Below are 25626 nucleotides of genomic sequence, written 5' to 3'. Positions count from 1 at the left end.
GGAATTTTATCTCAATCCACATGTAACTGAGACAAAGTCCGACACTCCTGCCGGCCCTGCGGAAGGAGTTCCGTGAATGCATTTTCCTTCCTCCCGACACATGCACGCCCCCCCCCCTCCACCCACTAAGACGGGTAGGGAATCAAGAATGGGAAAGAGGGCTTCCCTGGTGGCGCAGTGGTTGAGGGTCCGCCTGCCGACGCAGGGGACACGGGTTCGTGCCCCGGGTCCGGGAAGATCCCACGTGCCGCGGAGCGGCCGGGCCCGTGAGCCGTGGCCGCTGAGCCTGCGCGTCCGGAGCCTGTGCTCCGCAACGGGAGAGGCCACAGCCGTGAGAGGCCCACGTACCGCAAAAAAAAAAAAAAAAAGGAAAGAGAATGATGAGCCAGCTGGCTCCAAAGAAGACTTAAGTCCACAAGGAGCTCCAACCCTGAGAGAACCAACCATTTAGGGTTGACACCTCAAGCCCCGTGACTCACAGGTATGCAAGGCCAGGGTTCAGCCAACTGGGCCCCAGTGCAAGTTTCTCCCCCGTCAGTCCTTAGCCTTCATTAGCATCTACCAGATAACCAGACACTGTCAAAGCAGCATCCTCAACTCCTCTTACTCCTGCCCCCACATCCAGATAGCCACCAAGTCCTACCCGTCCTCTCTCTCAGTCAGCTCCTGAACTGTTCTCATCTGGCTCCACAGCCACCGCCCTGACTCAGGCCACCAGCATCGCTCTCCTGGGCCGCCATGCAGCTTCCTGGCCACCTCCCTGCTTTCTCCCTGCCTCTCTCCAGTGTATTATTGGCATTTCAGCCAGAGTGGTGTGTTTAGAGCACAGATGTGATCTTAACAGTCCCCCTGCCCAAAGCCCTTTGTGAACCAGCGACCCCCATCCCCCTTAGGATAAATCCCACCTGTCCCACCTGGTGACGTCTCCCCCATCACCAGTCGGATGGGTCTCCCCTTCACCTGGGTGTTCTCTGCGAAAAAGCCCCTGTCACCTCTCCAGCCACCTCACTCCTAAGCATCCTTCACAATTCAGCCCAGGTAGCCCTCCTTCCAAGGACCTTTTCCTGACCCTTCCACTGTGGGCTCCGTGCCCCTCCTAGGGGTCCCCCCAATCACAGCATCGACCACACTGCACTGTAATTCATTTCATATCCACCCCCCACCAACCCGCCCCTGCCAGGTTCTGAAATGCCTGACCCCAGCTTTAATCTTCCCTGTGTTTTCAGCACTTGGGACAGTGCCAAGCACCTAAGAGGTGCTCAGGAAGTGACAGGGCATGAGAGAAAGAGGTGCAGTGAACATCCAGGCCAGTCTCCTCATTTTCCAGATAAGAAAGGCACTCACCCACCCAAGGTGACATGGCTGGTGTCGGCTGAGTCGGGATCGGAACCCAGGTCCCCCCCAGCTGTGGACAGACTGAATCCAATAGGCAGTACCCGACAAACTCAGGGATGTCTGTGTACCCGAGTCGTTCCCGTCCCCGGCTGCCAGGGAAGCAGAAGCCAGTGCCGAGAGCAAGCAGAGGCCAGAGATTCCCATGGCCTCACGCAGCCGATCAACTTCCCTCTCGCTCCCTTACGTAAAACTGTTGCTAACAGTTACCAGAACTGCTGAGCCGAATAATATTCTGGCCGTGGTCACGTTATCAAACCGAAACCCAGTCTGCCTGCGGCCTGCCAAGAGCCGTTCATGGCCAGTTTGTATTTAAAGGAGAGGAAAATGTAGATTTATCAGACGACTCAAGCAGTTCTGTTTGGCAAGTGGCAGAGAGGCCAGACACAAAGGAGCTGGGTATTGCTTGCCGGCTAAAAGAATGAGGGAGCACATGCCAAATAGGCTCCTAATACAATTGACATTTCTAGTTTGTGCTGCAAATGAATTTCCTCTACCCTCAGACCAGGGGCCTGAGAGCCAAATCTCGTATTCACCTCAGATCCCCTCTTGCTGCCTGTAAGCACAGCCGAAACGTACGGCACAGAGTATCTTGAATCAAACTGCTTGTAGGGGCGAGAATTCTTTACTTTCCCGACAAGTTCCAGATCCTGGCGAGAGAGGACAAGGGACTGTTGCAGGGGAGGTTCACATGCTCCTTTCCACGGCCACTAAAAGCAAATTAGCGAATCAAACCTCGACTTCATTCATTCCTTGGGAGGCGGTATGATGCTGGCCTCTGAGTGTGGATCCTGGCTTCACCACTTACTAGCTGGAGGACTTGGGCAAGTTGTTTGACTCTTTAAGCTTCAGTTTCCTCCTTCATAAGATGGGGGAGGGGAAACAATACTGCCTACCTTATAGTTTATTTGTGAGGGTTGAATGAGGTAATGAAAGTAAGGCCTGTCTATGAGCAACCCCTGGAATTGGAGAGTGTACAACCTCTGCCACCATGCACGGCAGCCTTGGGGAAGGCACAGATGAACTAGCCTGCCTCTAAGGTCACTCCTAGTGGAGAGATGCCACATGCATCATGACGTGCCATGTGGGCTCTTACAGAACCTGGAAACAGGCAATGGCTTGAAAGTTAGCCCTCTGTCGGTAGCTAGCCCCAGCATGCATGAGGCCAAGATATAGGTTGGGGAGACCAATAGGAGCCTGACCTCTTGCTCACATAAACCTGTAGAATATATAGACTCTAGATGAGCGCTACCCTGCAGAACCTTCTGCTATGATGGAAACGTTCCATGTCTGCTCTGTGCAATATGGTGGCCTCCAGCCACGTGTGGCTGTGGATTGCTCGAAACACGGCTAAGTGACTGAACGGCTAAATATTACATTTTACTTAATTTTAAATCATTCAAATTTACATGTAAACAGCCACGCTTGTACAGTGGCTACCATATTGAACAGTTCAGCTCTAGAATTTATAGTGTTATTATCCCTGTAAACCAAGACAGAGAGCCTTAACAATAGCAGCTTTAAAAAAAAAAATTTTTTTAAGTATTTCCTGCCTGCCAAACTGAAGCCACAGATTTTCTCTCACTTTGACACCTCATAACAAACTTCTGAAAAAGAAGCAATACGCCCATTTTGCAGATAAGGGAAGAAAGCTTGTGAAGCCAAGCTCTTGCCCACAGCTATGAGTTCGTAGGTGGTGATGACTGGCTCCAGGGCCCTGCTTTTCCCACTGTCTCCAGACATTTCCAGGGCAGGGAGTTGCAAAGGACTGGGATCCCATCTCCAGACGACTGGGGAGAAGTGCTAATTGTCTCAGCATTTAATCCAGCCCGCATGCTCCTGAGCTGTCCGAGGTGATAAGACAGTGACAAGCACTGTGGGGGGCTTTGTAGGTGATTAGGGGAGTGGGCTGTCTCGGGATGGGGACAGGGTCTGTGGGAGATGCATGCACAGGGGCTGCAGCAGGAGAGGAAGAAGCTAAAGGTGCTTTTGCAATGAAGCAATGCACTCAATGGTGGACTTTAGCAACGCAGCAGGAGCCAGAGAGGAAGGGTGGGAGTGGAGCCAGGAATGCACCCAGTTCTTTGCACGGATCGCAGAGGAAAGATGTAAAAGCCTTTCTGCCACTAGTGGTGTGCAGCTGGCCCTGCCTTTCTGGGTCTGCTCTGGACCCAGCACAGCTCTCATATGTGCAATGCCTCCCAGAGCAGGGGCCGCTTCTAGTTTCAGGGTGGCCACATGCTTGCCCGAGAACGCAGGGCTTCCTAGGGGAAGTCAGAGACATTCCAGGCCCGTGTGATGTTGGAGGTGGGCCAGACCTTAGAGATTTTCTACTGCCACCCACTTACCTTATAGATGGGACCACTGGAGCCCAGAGAGGGGAAGCAACGTACCTCAAGTCACACAGCAAGTTATTGATACCAGCAGAGTCAGATCTGACACAGAGTCTCGGATCTCCTAACCAAGTCGTTGCACAAGCCACATTTTCTGCCCATCCTTACTCCTGGAGCTGCGTGTCGCCCCCGTATCTCACTGGGAGGAAGCAAAATGCATGTAAGGCCATTGACTGGACACATAGGCAAAGAGTGAACAGCAGTGTGATTTATTGAGCATTTACTACATTTCAGTCTGGGCTAAGTGCTTTACACAGACTACTTCATTTAAGCCCCACAGCATCTGGCATTACTGTCCCATTTTGAAGATGAGGAAGATGTGGTTCAGTGAGATAAAGTGGCTTGCCCACCTTCTCCAACTGGGAAGTCCAGGTAGAACTGAGACTCCAGTTGTTAGGTCAGGCTGCCTCCAAAGCTTAACTGTTTATATCCTGCACTGCACCTTGCGGTTCTGCCTTGCTCTGATGTTGCCGTGTTTCCCTCTGCCATTATTTTGTTTATTTTCATTTCTGCTAAGTAGGAAAAGTCTAGGTCTCCCTCTCCACTCATCCCCCAGACTCTCCTCCCCACCTCCCCTCCCCTGCATTGTAGTAAAGCTCAGAGGCTTACAGGAAGAGGTCTGGCTCTGGCCCCGATGACCTCCGTGACTTGGGCCTGCTGCCTCCCTGTTTTGGCAGCCATTTCTAAAATGTGGGCGATGCTTGGTAAGAGCTCAGCTAACCCTTAGAGAGCTTGATGTGCGTGTGAAACTCTAAGTGCTTCACGTAACCTACCTCACTTAATCCTCGTGGTGACTTTCTCAGGCCATGAACTGCAGGCTTATTTAACAGTTGAGGAAACCGAGGCAGAGAGAAGTTAAGGAACTTCCCTAAGTCTACACTGTGGGAAAGTTGCAGAGATGGGGTTTGAACCTGGGCAGCTGGCTTCAGTCCATACTCTTAACCATTACACCAATATCATTTAAAAACTCCTCATCTTTCACTTCCTAGCTGAGCCTCAGTTTCCAAATCTGCAAAAGGGACGTAATTTCTACACTAACTACGTTGTTCAAAGCATTTTTAAATGTGCGTAAAACACTTGGCACATACTAGGTATTTGATACTATGTTATGTGCCTTCGGCTCTTTGTGGACCTTGTGTAGCTAAAGAGAGGTCGAGAGAGCACCATATGCTTTTTTACAGACGGATGCACAGGCACAGAGAGGCAAAATGCTTTGCTGAGGGATGCTCAGCCCCCGGTGAGAATTTTCACCCCGGCATGCAGCACTGTGCATTTGGAGCCAAGTACACACAGTGGGTCCCCTGCCCGTGGTCTCTGGTCTCCCCAGATTGGATCCTCAATGTCAGGTCATCTCTGATCAGACTAGACTCAACATCATGGATCTACTCTGAGGGTCTGCACCAGGTGGTAGGAAGCCCTGAGTGCACCAAAATCTGTTCCCAAAGGAGGATTCGAAAATCTGGAGAGGCTCCAGAAGGTCTGCCATGCAGAGGGCACAGTAGGGGCAAAGGTATTGTGGTGGGAAGCAAGAGAAGTGTGCAGGAGAGACAGGTGACCACAGACTAGCAGGAAGGACATGTGTGTAGCAGGAGATGGGGCTGGACATGTCATCTGGGTTCCACTGTAGAAGCCCGCCCTGGACTGCCAGCCCTCAAGTGAGCCTTGTTTGAAAGTCCTGTCCAGAAGGATTCCGTCCTCTGTAATGCCGATTTAGTCAGCAGCAGAAAGTGCCCGATGAACTGGGCAGGAGGGAGAGAGTCAAGAGGTAGCAAGACCAATACCTTTATGCTCCCGACTTCTATAGTGGAGCTTCCCCAGTCTGAAATTCCCTGAGCAGATTCCAGTCAGTTCTAATACATTCTCTGTTGCAGGCTGAGCTCTCCAGCCAGCTCTGGCCCACACAGTGCTGAGGTCTGCAGCCCTTCAGGGGCTGGAGGCCAAATGCATCACAGGCCCAGGCCAAGGCTCCAGGAAATTGGGGTCAATTTCCTACTCCCACGAGGGCCCAGCAGAATCACGGGGCCTGGGGCTCAGGGAGGGAGAGTCGGGGTTCTCTGAAGCCACATTAAGCTGCGTACACTTTCCCTGAGCTCACACGGAACCTCTGGGTGGACTCAGCAATCATCCCACAGCTGCGTGCTCGGGATGGGCCACCCCTCTCCATGGCCACAGAGGCTTCCACAGCAACTGGACCCTCCTTATGCTGGTCCACGTGAGGCCCAGAGAGGGCCCCCCCCCCTTTCTCTCTAAATCCCCTCTCCTTGCAGCTGTTTTCTCAGACGGGGGAGCTTCAGCCTGCATCAACCCTTTCCAAGAGTTTATTTTCTCACGCGTGCACTCATTCATTTATTCCCATATTCATTCATTTCTTCATTTACTCATTTCTTGATTCACGCATTCATTTCTCTTCTTGCGTTTTAAACAAGTTCCTCCCATAACTGTCACCTGTTGACTCCATGTTTTGTTAAACAGTTCTTGAGTGAACAAAAATACCGAGTGGCGGCGAATGAATGGACCAAAGGCCGGGAGCTATTAAGCGCTGTGAAAGGCCCTGGGGATGCAGGAATGGCTAAGCAGCTCATCGTCTAGAAGGGAGCAGATGATAAAGGGGCAGTGGGTGTCAGAGACCTTCAGGTAGCGTTCTCCGCAGGACCGGGGTGGCATTACGACAGGACGGCTGGTGCCAGGAAAGGTCTGTGACGGTGTTTGGGCAAGAGGGCAGGGGAGAGGGACAGAGCAGACACAAGAAGCATGGCCGTGTGACCCCTCACGTGGTGCATTCGAGAATGCAGGCAATTGATGGAGTTCAAGGTTAGCCGTAGTGCCGTGGGGAGCGGGGAGCTGGTGAGTCAGGCCGAGTCAAGGCTCTGAGGGCTCTGGAGGCCAGACGCAGGGGCTCAAGTGGCAGCTGAAGGGCGCGGGGGCCATTCTGCAGACATTTTCATTGGTGGAGCACGGTCAGCTGCTCTGGCCTCATGTAGAGTTTCTCTTCTCGTCCTAAACGTGAAAGAGGGAGACGCGCTACAGCTTGTTCTCACACAGGAGGCCCCACTGTGCACAGACTACCCGTGGTTCTCCGGTTCCAAGGGATGGAGTCCAGTCTCCATAAGTGGCTGTTTAAGGCTCCACACCTTACCTGCCGTACCAGCTCTTCCTCCCCGACTCCCTCCCTCTGGAACTTGCACGTGCCCTTTGGCCCTTCCACAGATGTCCTTCCCTCCCTGTCCTGCCTGATTCCACACAGAATCTTGGAAACTCTTTTCCGTATGTCACCTCCTCTCAGAGGCCTTCCCAGCTTGCCCCTCACATCCGGTTCTTCTCGCCGGGTGCACACAGCACAGCCACTGAGCACGGTCACGCTGGCGTGGCTGGCGGCTCACGGGACTGTCTTCCCTCCCAGCGTCCTGGGGCTCACGCTGGCTCACTTCATCTCACGACCCCACGGCCCGGAACCCAGAGTGGACACTAAGAAACGGTCTCTGGATTTAGGGGTGGTTCTGAAATTTCGACAAAGCTGGACACCTCCCGTTAGAATCTTGGATGTGCAAAGCGGTTTGGAGGAAGGACCACGTCTGCAGGCTGCGTTTGCCCGTGACTTTGCAGAAGATTGAGAAATGGGAAATGTCGCCTGTTTTAAAGAATCGGGGGGAGGGCACAGATGGAAGTGTCCCCCCACCACCCTCTTGGTGCCATTATTGCTGGAATGGAATGGACCAGAGGAAGGAAGGGAAGGGGAAGGAGAAGAGGGGAGCCCTGGAAGAGAAAGCTCCTCAGCGGAGCCAAGGTTGCCTACTTAGCACGTGGCAGAGCCCTGGCCTGGGACGCTTTCTCATCGATTGAGAGGGAACGAGCCTTGGTGTATGCCCGTCTCCTTCCAAACAGCTCCAGGACCCACGTTTACTCACGGTACACGTTGGGGGTGCACGTGGGCCCCACCTTCTCAGTTAAGAAACAAACAAACAAGCAGAACAAATTTCTCCGATTGAAATCTCTGAAAGAGCACGACAAAGATTTAGGAAACCTGGGAGTTAAACTCTCCGGGACGCTTTGAGCAAGTTTGTTCCCACACTGAGTCCTCAGTTTCCCAGTCTGTAAAATGGATATATTATAGTTCCTCTGTCTGAGGGTGGTTGGGTTTCCACCACTGTTAAGAGCTTGTTGTTTTTTTTTTTAACATTTTCAGAGCTCTGAGGCGATGCAACACTCAGAGGCTTCTTCTGTGGAGGGTGGGGTCTCTCTTGGTCCTGACTGTGCTTCTGTGGCATTCAGGGGCACGGCGGCAACGTCATCCACTGCCGGAAAGATGGCACCTGGAGCGGCTCCTTCCGCGTCTGCCAGGAGATGCAAGGCCAGTGCTCAGCCCCGGACCAGCTCAACAGCAACCTGAAGCTGCAGTGCCCTGAAGGCTATGCCATCGGTACGACGGGCGTGTCGGGGTGAGCGGGGGGAGGGCACATCCTTCCCGGAGCTCGGGGCTCACGCCCTGCCGAGGAGCTGGGCAGCTGTACCATGTGAGACCTTGCACGAGGCACTGGGGAAATGGAGAGGACTGAGACCAGACCCTGTCCTCCCAGAGAGAGAGTTCGGGGCGTGGATGTTGGCAAAGCAGTGTTGGGTGAGCGTGCACGGTTACACTGGAGTACACAACAGCTGACCGGTGCCTCCGGGGACACAGAAGGCTCCCAGAGGAAGGGATGCTTATACAGGGATTTGCAAGAGCTTTGGGGGCAAGAAGTGGCATTCCAGGCAGGAGGAGTCATGTGGCAAAGGGAGGGAGGTATGAAAACGCGCATCCTGCCTAAGGAATCAGTAAGGGGTCCGGCGTGGCAGCCTTTGTTATTCATCTTAAAGCTTACGTAATGCTGATCATTCGTAGTACGGACTGTGGGTTGGTGCTGCACCAAGCACTTTAGAGGCATTATGTCGTATCCTCTCAATAACCTTTAACAGATGAGGAAATTGAGACTCAAAGGGATCTTTGCAACCTCTCCCTCTCCAAAGCCTGAGTTCTTTCCATGGCATTCCAGTTGCCTCCTAAATAAGGATGAATAGTGTTCTCAGAATACTATTTGTGTGGTGATAGGCCAGCTTGCCAAGTGAAGGGAAACAACCCGGGGTTTGATGCCAGGAGTTTGCCTGGTTGAAACCAGGTGTCCGGACAGACGCGTTAATCACAGGCCCGCGGCTTTCTGGGGCGCCGGGTGTGCACTGAGTCTAACCTCAGCTGGGGGCAGTGATACTGACCTCTTGAGCTGATTCCCTAATTGACCATGATGAAAAGCCCGTGGCCAGTCCTGGGACAATGACCAGGGAGGTCTGGAGCAGAAGGTTATCTGTGCAGACGCTCACTCCCAGCTACGCGGAGTCAATGTGTTCCTCACCTAGTAAAACGAGTGATCGTTTCATGTCCAGAAGGGGAGGCCCGTGGCTGGAGAGCAGAGGCCTGAGGGGGCCTGACCACTTCCTTTTAAAGATGGAAACATGTAGCCTCCAAGCGCAGAGGTTCTTCACCTGAACCTAGAGTGGGGATCAGCCCTCCCGTGTTAGTGCAGGACGGGTCAGAAAACACCCACGTCTCGCCGAGGCACCGATCCAAAGGACCCTGACCGGGAGGGGTTGCAGAGAGGTGGGATTTTTAGGGCCCGCCAGTATAGGCTTTCTAGAAAGTTGGGGCCACAGGTGTAGCAATGGCGAGTAGCTTTGGCTGTTCCATCCCAAGGCCAAGGCTTTCTCCTCTCCATTATCCCCTGAGGGGTGTTCATGGCTCTGGACACTTCTGTCTGCGATGGGGTCCCTGTCCCCAACTCAGTCAGGGCATATGCACATGAATACTCAGTCACACCCACGACTGGCCTTGAGCAACCCTGGGAGAAAAAATTCTGAGGAAAAACAGACCTCCTGCGTCCGCTGACACATTCAAGCGCATATATTCATATACGCACAAGCAAACAAGCACAAATGCTTAACAACCCGGTGCAAAAACACACATCATGTGGTGAGCCCGTGCCCAGCCGTGCACCTCACGAGACACCGCACAGATTCGCCACCCGTAAACCTACGTGTAGCTCGCGCACGCGCACATGCACACACGCGCACGCGCGCACACACACGCGCGCACACACACACACACACCCTATCTCGTGGCCCTTTTGTACCTGTATTGTGTGGACACATGAAAATGAGCCTGGCTCTCTGGTCAGGAGGTAGAGGGAGGGGGTGACGGTAGCATTTGCTTTACCCACTGAGCTCTCTCATGGTCAGAGCAGAAAGGGAAAGCAATCTGTCTGACGTCGGAACCTGCATCTCCTTCCCTCCCTCATGCTGCCATGGCCATGCAGATGCTGGTTTTGTGAGTGCGGTGACCCGGGGTGGGTGGTGGGCAGGTGAGGGCACACGGGGAGAGCGGCCTGGGGCACTGAGGGGGGAGGCCGGAGGCCGGAGGGGAGAGGCTTCTCTCCCCCACTCCCCAGGCTGCTTTCCCTCCTCCCGCAGGCTGAGCCCCACCCCCCACCCCCCCCCGGGGAGAGCCCACCTCACCAAGGACGGGCACTCGACCAAGGGCCTCGTAAGCAGGGCAGGGGTGACGTATGTGTCCAGCTTGGCGGCTGGGGGCCACGTTCCGGAGCCCCCCAGAGCAGCTCTTCCAGGTGCCTCCCCGAGCAGCCCGGGGAGGCTTCCGTGGCAGTAAGCAGGCCTCAGAAAGTTGGTACTGCCACCAAGGCCGCTGCCACGGGCCCCGCTCCTCCCGGGAAGGGGAGGCGGGGGCCGGTGAGATCACCACTCTGTAGTGATGCCGATTAGGGCTCATATGTCACAACACAGCAGCCTGGTCCTGAGGCCCAGAGCTGCGGCGTGGGGGAGGGGGCATGGGGGAGGGAAGCGCCGAGGGGGAGGCGCGGGGAAAGAGAAATTACGGTGCGGCTGCTGCGTAAGGAGGCGGTGGCCTCCCGTGTCGAGCAGATCTTTTTTTCTCCCCCTTTTTGGGATAAATAACCGTCGTCTGCTTCTCAGAGGCTACATCTTCTTTTCTCAAAAGGATTTTATCATCGCAGCCTTGTTTCGTCCTTGCTCCCTAAAATCTTTAGAACTGATCTCGTGACAGACACACCCCACTGAGTCTCCCTGCCTGCTTAGGGTTCCCTCGTACTCTCACCACTCATCTTTTCTGTCTTTTTGTGTGCCCCCCGTTTCTTTTCTTTCTTCCGACCCTTCACCCCTCTCTGTCCCCTTCCGCTGCCGCCATCTTTCCTCTTCCCTCTGTGTCTCTGCCGTAGCCGTCGCTGGGCTGCGTGGGCTTTCATTCGTGACCCCCTGCTCGCCAGCTCTGTGACCTGAGCTCCACGCGCTGCACGCTGTCCCCTCCGAGACGGATGTGGTGACGCTGGGTGTGCAGGGGACCGAGTGACGGGTGGAAACCACCTGGCCAGACCGGGAACACCCCCACCCCCACCTTCTGGGCTCAGTGGCCCCACGTTTAAATTAAAGAGGTTCCAAAGATGGTCCTGGACCCGCCACCCCACCCTTGCTGCCTCTTCAGATTCTGTGAGTCTCTTAGATTGAAGAGGCTGGCAAGGTGGCAACCGGAAGGGCACTGGATACACTATATGTACATATACAAGTGTCGATGTATGTGTAGCTGCACGTAGGCATAAACATATATACATACTGTGTGTACACACACACACACACACACACACACACACACGTTTGGAAGGGAGCCTTTAGAATGGCTCACAGCGTAGGATATTTTTCAAGAGAGTTGACTCTTGCAAACCATTTAGTGTTCAAGGGTGGTCTTGGCACTAAGGCAGGGGAATGACCTCCTTAGGGCCCTGGTCAGATTCTGACACATCAGTCCTTTGTCCGTATGAATGAGCACGTGTTTTGGAGTTCTGGGGACATCCCATGGGAAGGGCTTGATTTTTAGGAGACTTCAGAATCACTGAGGTCAGGACGGAGAATGTATGAGTCAAATTACAGTCATCTTGCTAACCCACAGCTTGAAAGTCAACTGAAGGAAGTCCCCGGACCAAGGGCTTCTGTGTACTAACCCGGTCCCTGTTGGTCGTGGCGCCTTCGCCCACTCATTGCCTGACTCGTGTTTTCATCCCTTTCTCCGCTTACTCAGTCATTTATTCATTCACTCATCCATCTAGGAGCCCACTTCCTCCTCCACGAGACACCTCGTTCGTCATTCACTCACTGAGCCGGTCGCCCACCCATTCATTCGCTCTTCCGTTGCCCCCGCCACCTGGGCACCCGTTCGCTCTCGTCCCTTTCACTCACTTCCCAGACACTTACTGAGCGCCGACCCTCCGCCACGCACAGCGCCAGGCTCTGGGCATAGAATGGGGAGCGCGCACGGTGCTGGCCTCGTGGAGTTACAGTGGAGCAGGGAAGAGAGCTATTGGTACAACAGTCACCAAGCCAACGTGACAGGTCGGCGATAGGCGCCAGTGAGGGGGTTTGGCCTCTCAGGAATGGGGGTTCTCTCCGAGCAGGCGGCACGTGGGTTGAGGTCTGAGGGTCACTGACTAGTCCTGCGCTAGGTGAAGAGGGGCGGGGGTGGTCCTGAGGGCACAGAGGAGGGCGTGAATGCAAGCGGTGTGGGAGAAGGGTGGGGCCGCGGCGCTGCTGCTGCTGCTGCAGTAACAGGCTCACCGTTCCTCTGGTTGACGCCTGCTGAGCAGGCCCTGTGTGTCAGGCACCGGGTTAGGCTCGGAGAGGAACAGACTCCATCCCTGCCCTCCCAGGGCATCCCTGTAAGTGGGGAAAGGAGGGACAGGGGGGTAAGACCAACACGGGAGTGAGATTTCCCCAGTGCGAAACGCTGCTCTCACTCGGCTGCGGAAATCAGGGCGGGCTTCTTGGAGGAGTCGACCTGGACCTTGGAGAGCTGGCAGGATCTGACCACGCGAAGGCAGAGCGGGGGGACGGTTCAGGAGACAGGATGGACAGAAGTACGGAGGCGAGGAAGTGCGGGACTCCGGTGGGAAGCCAGGCGCAGTCCGGTTAGTGGGAGGGTGTGAAGAGGGTTAGTGGGAGATAAGGTTGACCAGACCCTGGGAGGCCATGGATGCTGAGCAGAGGGGTTTGGACTTCGTCCTGGACGGGGGGAGCCTTCGAAAGGCTTCTGAGCAGAGGAGGAGCAAGACCAGACCGGGCCGAGGGCTGCTGAGCGCGGTGGTGCGTGCCAGCTGGACTGGAGACGACAGAACGGTCAGGGGGACCAGAGGCGGCGCTGCCGGGGCGCTCACTCCTGCCCACGGCCCTCGAGGGTGGGCGCCCCCACTCACCGGGGACCGGGGAGCGGCAGGGTCCGCTCTGGGGGTGGGGCGGCCCCCGGCATCAGGAGACGGGGGGCTGAGCCAGCGCCTCACTCTCGGCTTGCCCTCAGGGTCGGAGTGCGCGACCTCGTGCCTGGACCACAACAGCGAGTCCATCGTCCTGCCGGTGAACGTGACCGTCCGCGACATCCCCCACTGGCTGAACCCCACGCGGGTGCAGGTGAGTGACTCGCGCCACCCACCTGCGGCTCAGGGAGGGCAGTGCCCTTATTGACCACTTACGCGCTCCGGTCCTGCGTTAGTCCCTCCACATACGTGAAAGCGTCTAACGGCCACACCTGCTCTGTGGTGTGAGGACTCGTTCACCATCATCCTTCCAGCCCTTAAGTGTTTGATACTTTCCCTCTGACAGGCCCTGTGCTAAGGATCTTTTATTTACTGTCCCACTGAATCCTGGTGACAGCCTAGGAGTAAGAGGACTGATGCACCCAGTTTACAGATGAGGAAACTGAGGCCCCAAGAACACCTAGGTAGAAAGAGCAGAGTCAGGTCACAAACCTGTGTCCGCCTGACTGGAAAGTCCTCACTTGTCAGGGTGGTGCTCTTGGCTTCTCTGATACAAGCTCTCGGATATTCCGTAGCCTAGGCTTCTGGTATCTTTCTCGTGCCTTGCTTATGTGGTGGGAAGCAATTAACATGTGATACGGGGAACTAGTAACACCGGTCGTGTATGAAGCACCTACCGTGTTTGTGCGCCCAGAGCTTAGCATACGAGGTCTGAACGAGGTTCAGACCTCCACTGGTCTCTCAGTGGAGCGGGGGCCGCTGTCTGCGTTCTCCCCTTGCGGACACTGAGACCTCGGGCGTGGGCGATGGCCCAGGGTGGGGGCTCGACCCCAAGCCTGCATCCGAGGGCCGTGCTCTTCCCACGGTGCCAGGCTGCTGTGGCCCCGGCTGGAAGGCCACGTTCACATTGGGGCTGGCCGCTCCCACGTTCCTGGGTGTCACCTGATCGGTCGGGACGCCGCTCTTGTCCTCCGGGGCAGCACGATCCCAGGCCTCACGTGCCAGCTCTGGGCACTGGCCCCTCAGGCTGGAGGAAGTGAGAGAGGCAGGGCTGCAGGGCGGGCTCAGCCTTTCTGCCAGGGTGCTGGAGGCCTTGCCGTCCGCCCGCCTGCTGCAGATCCCCCCGATGCCGGGTGCCCCGTTTCCCCGATGAGCCGAGGGCACGGCTGTGAGGGCTTACACAGCACTCTGCACCTGTGGACCTGGCCCGCAGCCCCCTGCTCCCCCGTGCACCGCAGGGCTCTCCTCCCCTCCTTCCTCCTCCTCTCCCCCCACGGCTCTCTCCCGTCTCCAGCTTCATTCCTTCTCCCGCCTCCTCCTTCACGCGCTCTCTCTCTTCCTTCTCCCGATACCTCTGTGACCTTGCTCTGCCTCCCTCCTGCCCACCTTCTTTCCCCCCATCCCCACTGTTTTCTCTCTCTGTCTCTCTTTGCCTGACTCTCCCAGGCCTCCACGGGCGCACCCTGCTTCCCTAACCTCACGCTCCTCGTCTGTTTCCTGCACTCAGCCTGCCTCTCCCCACTCCGCACCCAGAGTCGCCAGATAGATTCTCCCCAAGCACCCCCTGTACTCTGACGGGCTGTACACGCCCGGGCGCACGCACAGAGGCTGTGTGTCAGAGTCTCAAGGAAGTTGGAGGTCATCAGATGCACTCCCCTCAATTGTACAGATGGAGAAACTGAGGATCAGAGAGGGGGAGGGGACTGGGCCACGTCACCCCGGGAAGCTGAGCCGGGATCTTGACCGGGAGCTCCCCGCACGCCATCCCGCCCTCCCTCTGCTCCACCCTGACTTCCACCCAGCAGAGGCGGGACCTACACTCTACACAGAGCCCAGGAGACCTCTCTCACATCCCACGTGCCTGGGACCCACACCGGGTTCCCCGACCCGTCTCCCCTCTGGCGTTTCCTCGGTGCCCCCCCCGCCCCCCCCCCCCCCGCTGAATTCCCAGCCTTCCCCTCTGTGAGCCCCGGGCACTAAAGAGTTCAGTTATAATTCACTGTGAAATAAATCCAGGGATTTGAAAGTCTGCAAAGCACCCCCCTCGTCAGTCGCCCACCCGCTGCCTGCCTGCTCCAGCCCCCCACCCAGTTCCCTGGTCTGCCGGCCTTTATTGATGCTGGCCTACCCAGAGAGCCATAACGAGGTTCAGACCTCCACTGGTCTCCGGAGGCCTCATTATCCAGGAGGAAAAAATGTGCTAGAAAAAGGGAGGAGGGCGAAGGGCAGAGATTGATGATTTCCAGGAATCGGGCAGAAAAGCTGGCCTCGGCCGCACCCTTGCCCCTTCTGTGGTGAGAGCTACAGAAACAGAGCTGCTGGTGCAGGCACTGCCAGGCCAAAGCGGGCCCCGGATCGCGCCTCTGCTTCCTGAGGGGTCACCTCTGAGTGCCAGCACAAGGTAGATGGTCAGGGCCAAGGTTCTGCTCCAGCTACTGTCACATTTGTCCCCAGCATAAGAGAGTGAGAGATGACAGCTGACATTTAATGGCTGCCTGCTGTGAATCGGGCAGTGGATCAGACACCTTCCAGCCTTGATGTGCGCGCACGCACACACACACACGCGCACACACACACACACGCACACACACCTCTATGAGGTGGGAATTAGACTCCATTTTTCCAGTAGAGGAAATGCAATCTCAGAGACAGAAGCCACTTGCCTACGAGGAATTGAAGAGAGCCCCAGGTCAGTCTAATGCTGCCCTCTACTCCTCCAGCTACCCGTGCAGCCTCTACAATAATAATAATAAAGGCAAAATGTTCACGATCGCTTACCAGCCGGTAAGTAATTCACAACTGGCTCTCCACAAAAAATACACCCTCTGATTTGTAGCACTTGCCAATTCCTGAGGCGTAAATATCCTCACCATAGCAGATTTCTGGTTTTCCAAGTGTCTGTCACTCAACACAAGTAGCCAGAGATCAGCACCGTTGGCGTCTCGTAAGCCCACGCAAGCCTGCTGCGGCCCACCACTGGCACTCACCGCGTGCCAGGGTCTGTTTTAAGCGCTTTACGGTGTATTGGCACGTATGACGAGAACGAGGACCACCTAGGTGAGTGGAATATCAACGCTGAGATCATGTGCGGGGTTGGTGACCTTCGTGAAGGCGGGCCCGTGCTCACCTTATTTACCCTGGTGCACCCCTCCCGCGCCCAGCACACAGTAGATGCTCCCTAAATGTTTATGGTGTCTGAGTCAGGTGACCAAGGTTCAGCACCTGCTTGCTGTATGTGCCAGAGTTGCCCCATCCGTGAAACAAGAGCTAGACTGAAATCAAGAGTCACAAACTCACACACCACTGCGAACCAGACAGGTAGGGCAAATGGGTGAAGCAGGCCAAGCGTGTGATTTTGTATTTTAAATACCGAGGCCTAGTATTGGGCTGGCCAAAGACCTTGTTCGGGTTTTTCTGTAAGATGTTATGGAAAAACCCGAACGAAATTTTTGACCAACCCATAGCAGCAGCAGTAGTATTTACTATAAATACATCAGATAGACACAGAGGGACCTAAAGAAAATAAAACAACTGCACATGTGCATACTACCCAACTTAAGAAATGAGATGCTACGAATGCAGTTAAAGTTTCTCCTGTTGAGATTGAGCTCACGTGCTAACCTTAAGCATTAGGCTTGATCAATTCTTATGTTTGTGGCCACTTGTGAAACCCAGATCAGGGTGGGGACCTTTCCAACTCCCCAGAGAGGCCTTCCCTTCTCCATGGCAGGCAGTACCCACACCACCAAGATATTGGTTTTGCTTATTTTTGAACTTCATGTTACTGGAATCTTAGAGTATATACCTGATGAAATTCTTTTCAGACATATGTTTTACCTTCATAAAAAAAAAACACTCTGTCCATGCATTTCCTTTGAGTTCTCCCCCCTTTAAAGCCCCCTCCCACATATATGCAGTTTTGAAAGCAGTAGAGATACAGAGAAACCTTCCTCTAATCTAATAAGCAAGACAGTGCAAACTCTCAATGATAGATGGAAACACCCCTCAGGCTCAATGCTGGAGAGACTGCAGGGAATGGTGGAGACTGTGGTCAACTGTGGAGAACACGTGCTGGCTGCCAAAGGGGGAGCCTCTAGCCGAGTGTGACAGTGTGGAAATGTGGGTTCAGTGTGGCCAGATTTTCCTTTTTTTCTTGAGCACAAGAAAGTTTTAAAAATATGTAGTCGCTCATGTTTTATATATTGGCAACTCATTTTGACTTTTGTTAAGCACTCTGTGTGCCAAACGAAACATTTCTGTGGGTTGTATAGCCCGGAAGCTGTTGGCTTACATCCTCTGGATGAGACAGACTCTTCCAGGCTGGACATCCAGAATTTAGGGGGGCAGCTTCTCTTCCATCAGCTCCTAAGGAGCACCTCCAATCTGCCCTGCACAGGGTGCTGAGAAAGCTTCCCAGTAGGAAGTGCAGCTCACAACCTCAGAGGCTTATCGTGCCTCTGGGTAGCTGGGATCCTGGCTTTTCTTAATTTTGTTTTTGCGGTACGCGGGCCTCTCAGTGCTACGGCTTCTCCCGTTGCAGAGCACAGGCTCTGGACGTGCAGGCTCAGCGGCCATGGCTCACGGACCCAGCCGCTCCACGGCATGTGGGATCTTCCCGGACCAGGGCACGAACCCGTGTCTCCTGCATCGGCAGGCGGATTCTCAACCACTGCGCCACCAGGGAAGCCCGAGATCCTGGCTTTTTAAAGAGCTTCTGAAAAAAGGGATGGAAGGAGGAAAGAAAAGAAGAAAGGGAAGGAGGGAGGAGGAGGAAGAGAGGGAATTAAGGAAAGGAAAGGGAAAGTACCATTTATTGACTCTCTGTGACATGTAGGCACTGTTTGTGAGGCAGTTCCATATATACCCTTCATTGTGTCTTCACACTCCAAGGAGATAAGTATTATCACCATTTTACAGATGAAGAAGCTGAGGTTCCGAGAGGTTGTCACTGCCCAATTCACATGACTCGTGATTGAATCGGGGTTAGAACCCAGGGCTAATTCTCATGCATTCTGTTCTGCAAGGAAACTGCCTTACACGTTATAAATAATAAACATATGCAATACATCAGACAAAGGATGTGAAATTCATTCCTTGAAGAGAAGGCATCAATATAGAAAACCCTGCCGAGAGTCTAAAGGTCAGAGGTGGAATGGCTCTGATTGCATACGAAGTCCAGTCTGTCCACTGTACAGCAGGAGCTGTCCTGTGCCCTGGAGGGGAAGCCCGCAGATGGAGGGGTGTGTGCAGAGACCAGCAACTCCTCGTTCACTCCTGGACACACTCAGACATTCACTCATTAGGTCATTTGTTCATTAACTCATTCAATGAATATCGATTTTGCACCTCCAAATGGTAGGTATTCTTCAAACAAGGGATATAGAGTGGAAAATGCCTAGGTTTTTACAAAGCTTACCCAGAAGAAAGCCAGAAACTCCATAACAGATAACAAAAGCAAAAATAAATTACATAATTCACTCATAGAAGGTCCTATAAATCAAGGAAAAATAAAGGGGGAAAGAGGACTCATCCCAGAAGACATCAGAAGGAGAGTCAGGTCTGGGCCGTAGGATGAGGGGGTTCTTTTAAAATACTTTCTCGGGCTTCCCTGGTGGCACAGTGGTTGAGAGTCTGCGTGCTAATGCAGGGGATGCGGGTTCGAGCCCTGGCCTGGGAGGATCCCACATGCCGCAGAGCAACTGGGCCCGTGAGCCGCAACTACTGAGCCTGCGCGTCTGGAGCCTGTGCTCTGCAACAAGAGAGGTCACGATAGTGAGAGGCCTGCGCACCGCGATGAAGAGTGGCCCCCGCTTGCCACAACTAGAGAAAGCCCCTCACACAGAAACGAAGACCCAACACAGCAAAAATAAATTAATTAATTAATAAACTGCTACCCCCAACATCTTCTTTAAAAAAAAAAAAAAAAAAAAAGATACTTTCTCGTGTCTTTGGCTCTGCCTGGTGCCAGACTTCTCTGGGCTTCAGCTTTTAAACACTCTGCCTCTACTACATGTGTCTCAAAGCCTCTCTACCTCTCTGAACCTTGGTCTTTCCATCGGTCAAAAGAGTGACCTTTTTTATGCTTACCAGTTCGGGGGCTGGAGGAATTTGAAGGAGAATATAGTTTTCAAACTATAGACCTGGAAATAAGACAGATGTGAGTTTAATTCCTGACTGTCGTTACCTATGTGTATGATTTGGGGGAGGTTATTTAACTTCTCTGTGCCTCAGTTTCCTCTTGTGTAAACCAGAGTCAAAAACCATATGTAAATACTGTACGGTAATCACTTATATGTGGAACCCAAAAATCATACAGATGAATCTATATACAAAACAGAAACGGACTCACAGACATAGAAAACAAACTTATGGTTACTAAAAGGGAGAGGGAGGGAGGGACACATAGGAGTATGGGATTAACAGATACAAACCACTATACATAAAATAGATAAGCAACAGGGATTGACTATATAGCACAAGGAGTTATAGTCAGTATAATAACCTATAATGGAATATAATGTGAAAAAATGAACTGAATCATTTTGCTGTACACCTGAGAACAACGTACCTATCTCATAGTTATGGTAAAAATGAAATGAGATAAAAGCACCAAGCACAAGGCTTGGAGCATAATATTCCCTTAATAGAGGGTTTTGTGTTGGTGAGAAGGATAATGATGGCGGGGTTGTTAGTGGTCCTGTGACAATAAGGATGCTGGTGGTGATGATGATGGTGACGGTGATGGTGATAGTGTTACTGATGATGATGCTGGTGGTGGTGATGATGATGGTGACGATGCTGGTCCTGGTGTTACTGATGACGATGCTGGTGGTGGTGATGATGATGGTGATGGTGATGGTGATGGTGTTACTGACGATGCTGGTCCTGGTGTTACTGATGACAATGCTGGTGATGATGATGATGATGGTGATGGTGATGGTGTTACTGATGACGATGCTGGTGGTGGTTGTGGTAGTGACGATGCTGGTCCTGGTGTTACTGATGACGATGCTGGTGATGGTGATGATGATGGTGATGGTGATGGTGATAGGGTTACTGATGACGATTCTGGTAGTGGTGATGGTGATGGTGTTACTGATGACGATGCTGGTGGTGGTCGTGGTGGTGACGATGCTGGTCCTGGTGTTACTGATGACGATGCTGGTGATGGTGATGATGATGGTGATGGTGATGGTGATGGTGATAGGGTTACTGATGACGATGCTGGTGATGGTGATGATGATGGTGATGGTGATGGTGATAGGGTTACTGATGACGATTCTGGTGGTGGTGATGATGATGGTGACGATGCTGGTCCTGGTGTTACTGATGATGATGCTGGTGGTGATGATGATGATGATGGTGATGGTGATGGTGTTACTGATGACGATGCTGGTGGTGGTCGTGGTGGTGACGATGCTGGTCCTGGTGTTACTGATGACGATGCTGGTGATGGTGATGATGATGGTGATGGTGATGGTGATAGGGTTACTGATGACGATGCTGGTGATGGTGATGATGATGGTGATGGTGATGGTGATAGTGTTACTGATGACGATGCTGGTGGTGGTCGTGGTAGTGACGATGCTGGTCCTGGTGTTACTGATGACGATGCTGGTGATGGTGATGATGATGGTGATGGTGATGGTGATGGTGATAGTGTTACTGATGACGATGCTGGTGGTGGTGATGATGGTGTTGATGCCGATGGTTGTTACAGCCAAGAAGAAAAGACGGTCTAGTCTTCCTAGGCCGCAAGGCAGAAAAGAAAGCTGTCTTACAAAGCCTGGTCTGAAGGGGCTCCGACTGGGCTAGAGGTCCCACTGGCATCGAGAGGAACAAGGCTGGCATTTGAGGGGCCCCACTGGGATCTCCCAACACGCGGTGTAAACAGCCGAGTCTTTCCTTCAGCTTCTGCTGCCTGTTCCCTTCCCCAGAGTCCTCCTTGCAGACAGAGGGGCCCTGTAGTGAGACAGGTGGGGCGTGCAGCCCTGAGGAATAGTGGAAAATCCAAAAGACCTGGAAAGATAAATAGGCTCATGCAGATAGTATAAAAGTCCTTTCTCTGAACTCACGTCAGGTAAACCTCAACTGACAGAAACTTGTGCGAGCACACCAAGACACTCCTACGGATGGATTAAATTAGCTCTCAAATAAACAGGGGGGAGGGATGGGCATCGAGTCCCTTGTGGATCCTAATTCTGATGTTTCCTACTACTTGAACCATTACCTAAGTGCCCCTCCAACATCCCTGAATTTTGGCCAGGAACAGACGCTCAGACCCAGAGATGGAAGTCTGGTTAAAGTTTCTCAGAGGATGAAAGCAGGTGATGCCGTCTGCTTCTGGCCCCCATGGCTGGGAAGCAGAGGGGCAAGAAAGTAGCTGAGCTGGAAGGAAGGGACACTGGAGTTCTCACCTTTCCTCACTTGGTCAATATGTATTTGTTTGCTGTGCTCCATCCTGAACCTGGGGGGAGACAGATGTCTAAAACCAGGGCCTGCCCTCTTACCTGTAGGAGTTAGTCCTGGGTTGACCATTTCTACATCATTTATCTCAGTGCTTCATCACAACAAGCCTATGACATTTTCAGTACCCATTTCACAGATGGGAAAACCTAACCTCAGAGTGGAAATTTCAAGTCGGAATTGCAACCATGTCTGTCACGCCTCATTGCTCAGCCCTTCCCATACATCACCTTCTTGTGTTTTAGGAGAATGTAGACAGTGTCAACAGAGGCGGTAGGGGCTAAAGAGTAGATTTCACATTGTGAGACCGGTTGGCAGATCTTCAAGTTAAGTCGTTTGTCCAAGATGTTTAATTAATTCAATCTACACTAAATTGGTCCTCTAAACTAGATGCTCTGCTAGGCATCGTAAATGCTCTTCTGATGCTCTAGAAGAGAGGAGGACAGGTAAAGAAAATAATTGTCTCTTGGTAGAATCATCTCTGTCTTGAAATGGATCCATTCATTTATAACATAAATATTTGCTGGTCATCCTCCTTGTACCAGGCACCATTCTAAGCATGGAAAACCCAAGGGTGAGCCAGAGATGCTGTGGGGCAGAGAAGAAAGGTACCCAGCCCAGCCAGATCTTGGAGTCACGGGATTCCAAGTTCACCAAGAAACCTAATTACAGTTTTGCTGCCATATAGGTCTGCCCTTGGGGAGAGAATGGGCTGGTCACATGGATTTTCCACATTCTAGCCCATGTGAATGTTCATTTCTTAATTAAAATTAATCAGCTGGCATTCAGCCAGCAGAGAGAGCCCTGATCATAGAGACTTCCATGGCTGCTTCCTGACACAGTTACCTGTCATCGCAAATCTAAGCATTTGCCTCCAGGTTATTTTAATTTGCTTTTAGTTTTTTGTTTTTTTTTTTTTAAAGAAATCATTATAATATGGCATGAAAAGTAAGGCATCTAGGGCAGGATAGAAAAGGGGGCTTCTAAGATTGTTATGTTAGCCCTAGTCCTGATGCTATTTTATCTTCCTAGTTTTATTTATCTTTCTTTTTTCACCCACTTAAAAAGAAATTATTGTGTTGGATTTTATGTTACGAGCTGCCTTAAATCCTTCCCAAAACAGTTACTTAGTTTCAAATCTTGATTCCTTTACTTTACAGCTATGGAGCTTGGAGAATTTATTCTCCTTATGATACAAGATTAATGCCCACCCCACTGCATCGTGATGAGCAATAAATAAGATAATGAATAAAGTAATTAGCACCATGAATGCACTCAATACATCTTAGTATAATAATAATAATAATAATTATTATTATTATTTTATTACGGGAGGCTATAAGTAAATACATATATGTATACCTTAAGCTCTTCCTGAGAGGGCAGGGGAAATCACCACAAAGGAAGGTAGTCTTTTCTTTTTTAAATTCTAAATTTATATATTATGTATTTCTTTTAAAATTTTTATTGGGGTATAGTTGATTTACAATGTGGCGATAGTTTCAGGTGTACAGCAAAGTGAATCAGTTGTACATACACATGTATCCACTCTTCTTTAGATTCTTTTTCCATACAGACCATTACAGAGTACTGAGGAAGGTAGTCTTGAACAGAAGTGTAAAAGATAACTGAAGATTCTCCAAAGTCGCAGAGATACGAGTGTGGGCAGCCTCAGGAATTGTGAGCCTAGCCCACATGGCCTGGTGGCAGGTGGCTGCAGAAAGGGTTCTCTGCATCTCCAGGGTTCCGAGCCAAAGGTTAGTTCATGCATCCTCCAGGCCACTGCTCTCAAACTGTGATGTGTATCAGCATCATCTGGGAGGCTTGTTTTTACAATGCAGAGTCCCAGGCCCTGGCCTCAGAGATTCGGACTCTTTAGACCCAAGGCGGCGCTGAAGAATCTGCCTTTTCCGTGCGCTCCCATGTGATCGTGATTAGAGTGGTCCTCAGCGCCTACTTTGGGAAGCCCTGTCATCCACACCGTGCTTCCATCTTCCTGCTGTAGCCACACACACACAGGCACGTGCACACACACACGCACTCTGCCCTTCCTCCTTCCTCCCACCTTATCCCCGACTCTGTCCATGGGGCAGACGTCAGCCAGGAATTTTCTGAAGTGCCTTCCTGATCGTGTCTCAGTCCCCCAATTCTCCTGCTCCTCAGCTCTTCCTGCCAGGGAAGTACAGAATCGTGACACCTACGGTGAACACAAACATGATTTTAGCCTTATGGATCCTGTTTATTGCAGGTACCTGGGCAAATTCTCCGTGGAAATGCCAGGCTGAGGTCAGGACTTCGAAGATCTAAGAAGAGGGGTGGGTGGTTGAATGTGGCGCCAGCCCCAAACCCATCTGACCTCTTTCTCCCTCTCTCTGCAGAGAGTTGTCTGCACAGGTGGTCTGAAGTGGTACCCTCACCCTGCTCTGATTCACTGTGTCAAAGGCTGTGAGGTGAGTCCCTCGAAATGGTGCTACAACCATTACTGATATTGTTATGTTAATCATGACTTCATTTACTGTACCTACTGAGTGCTATAAATATCCCTTTAACAGACTTCTTGGACGGGAATCGGCAGTCCCACTTTATAGGTCGTGGAACCGATGCACAGAGATATCAACAGACACACTCAAACATACATTTAATGGCTAACAGAGTCGGGATTCCAAGCCAGGTGTTCCTGGCTCCGAAGCCTGTGTTCAACAACATATTGCATCTGTAAGGGAGGTTGGGAGGGACGGACGAGGCCATATTCATTTAGCAGCTACAATGTGCCCGGCATTTTACCAACATTGCCTTATTTAACTCTTACAGAACCACATGAGGTAGTTTCTGTTTTCTCATTTCTACTTTTCCTGCAACCATTAGTTGCAGATCATTTCCTTTTGCCACACGTCTTTGTCATTCATGCGTTCTTCAACTCCAGAGGTAATTTGGACACTTTAGACTCTACCACTGAGCTCCAGGGAGAAGATCCCCTCTGACCCTTCAGTTCTCTCACTTGGCAGTGGAGCCATTCCTTGGAACTTGGCATTTTGAAGCTCTGTCCCTGGGTATCAGTGACAAGCTTGGGGAGGGGGGCAGGGCCAGGGCACTTGGCATGTCACCTGTGCTGCTGTCCATGGAACTCAGAGACATTCTGTGCGCCCCCGTGCCCACTGTGGATCTTTTCAGCTGGCATGGAAAGGAGGCCCCAAATCACATCCAGGTGGATGTCCAAATCTCCGTGGTGCCCCCAGGCCCCCCTCAGGAAAATCCAGGTGAAAAGGACTAGATTGTGCTCTAGAAAAGTTTGTATTTGATGAAATTCTTAAACCGTCACAACCAGACTGTTCTAGATGATGGGGAAACGGACACCCAGCCAGCAGCCGGGTCTAACGTTTGATAGAATGCCAGCTGGCACAGCCCTGAATGCGATCCACCGTCCTCATTTGTTGTGTAGGCTGGCAAAAGAGAGCCAGAGGGGGGATGGACTGGCCCACAGTTGCACCGCATAGTGGACACAGAGCCGGAGCATGAACCCAAGTCCCTTGACTTCCAGGCCCGTGATTCCTCTCCTCCACTAGGCCACCTTCTGCCCGTGAACCGTCCCCTGACTTGCAAATGTCACAGGACAGTCGCTGGGTCACATTTCTTTCTGTGTATTTGGTTAGGGCATCCCCAAGGGTATCTCCTCAGGGCACAGGACACTGTAGTCTTTAAAAACTCCCGTTCCCTCAAGATTCAGCAGGAGTGACAAAACCAAAGCCAAGGACCTGAGGCAGTTGCTTCCTTACAACTCTCTGGATCAGTCCAGGATTTCAGAAAAAGGAAGCTTGGATTACCTGGGCACTCGTTCTGCTGAGTCGGCGGTCTGGGCAACCAGTGTGACAGCGGAATTCAATCCCTTCTTTGACTCAGCACTCAGGCCTAAGAGACCCACACCTGTCAGGCTCTGAGCTCTGCCAGTGATGCTTATCGCCTTCGCCCTTGCAGGTGCCCCCTTGTCTCCTTTCCTGCTTAACTTAGAGCTAATAGTTTCTCTC

The 25626-nt window shown here is 52.3% G+C and overlaps 1 protein-coding gene across 2 annotated transcripts in view; it reads left to right on the top strand.

Annotated features, from left to right (window-relative positions):
- The window catches only part of PAPPA (pappalysin 1), a 255679-nt gene that overhangs the window by 195569 nt on the left and 34484 nt on the right, over positions 1-25626 (top strand). For both annotated transcript variants that reach the window (XM_059071226.2, XM_067040877.1), the window contains exons 18-20: positions 8055-8202; positions 13183-13292; positions 23983-24054. In XM_059071226.2, coding sequence (XP_058927209.1) covers positions 8055-8202; positions 13183-13292; positions 23983-24054 — 330 coding nt within the window. The remainder of the gene's footprint in view (positions 1-8054; positions 8203-13182; positions 13293-23982; positions 24055-25626) is intronic.

The sequence above is a fragment of the Kogia breviceps genome, chromosome 8 (assembly GCF_026419965.1).
Source record: "Kogia breviceps isolate mKogBre1 chromosome 8, mKogBre1 haplotype 1, whole genome shotgun sequence".
In the NCBI taxonomy this organism is placed as follows: domain Eukaryota; kingdom Metazoa; phylum Chordata; class Mammalia; order Artiodactyla; family Physeteridae; genus Kogia; species Kogia breviceps.
This window is presented reverse-complemented; position numbering and strand designations above follow the sequence as displayed.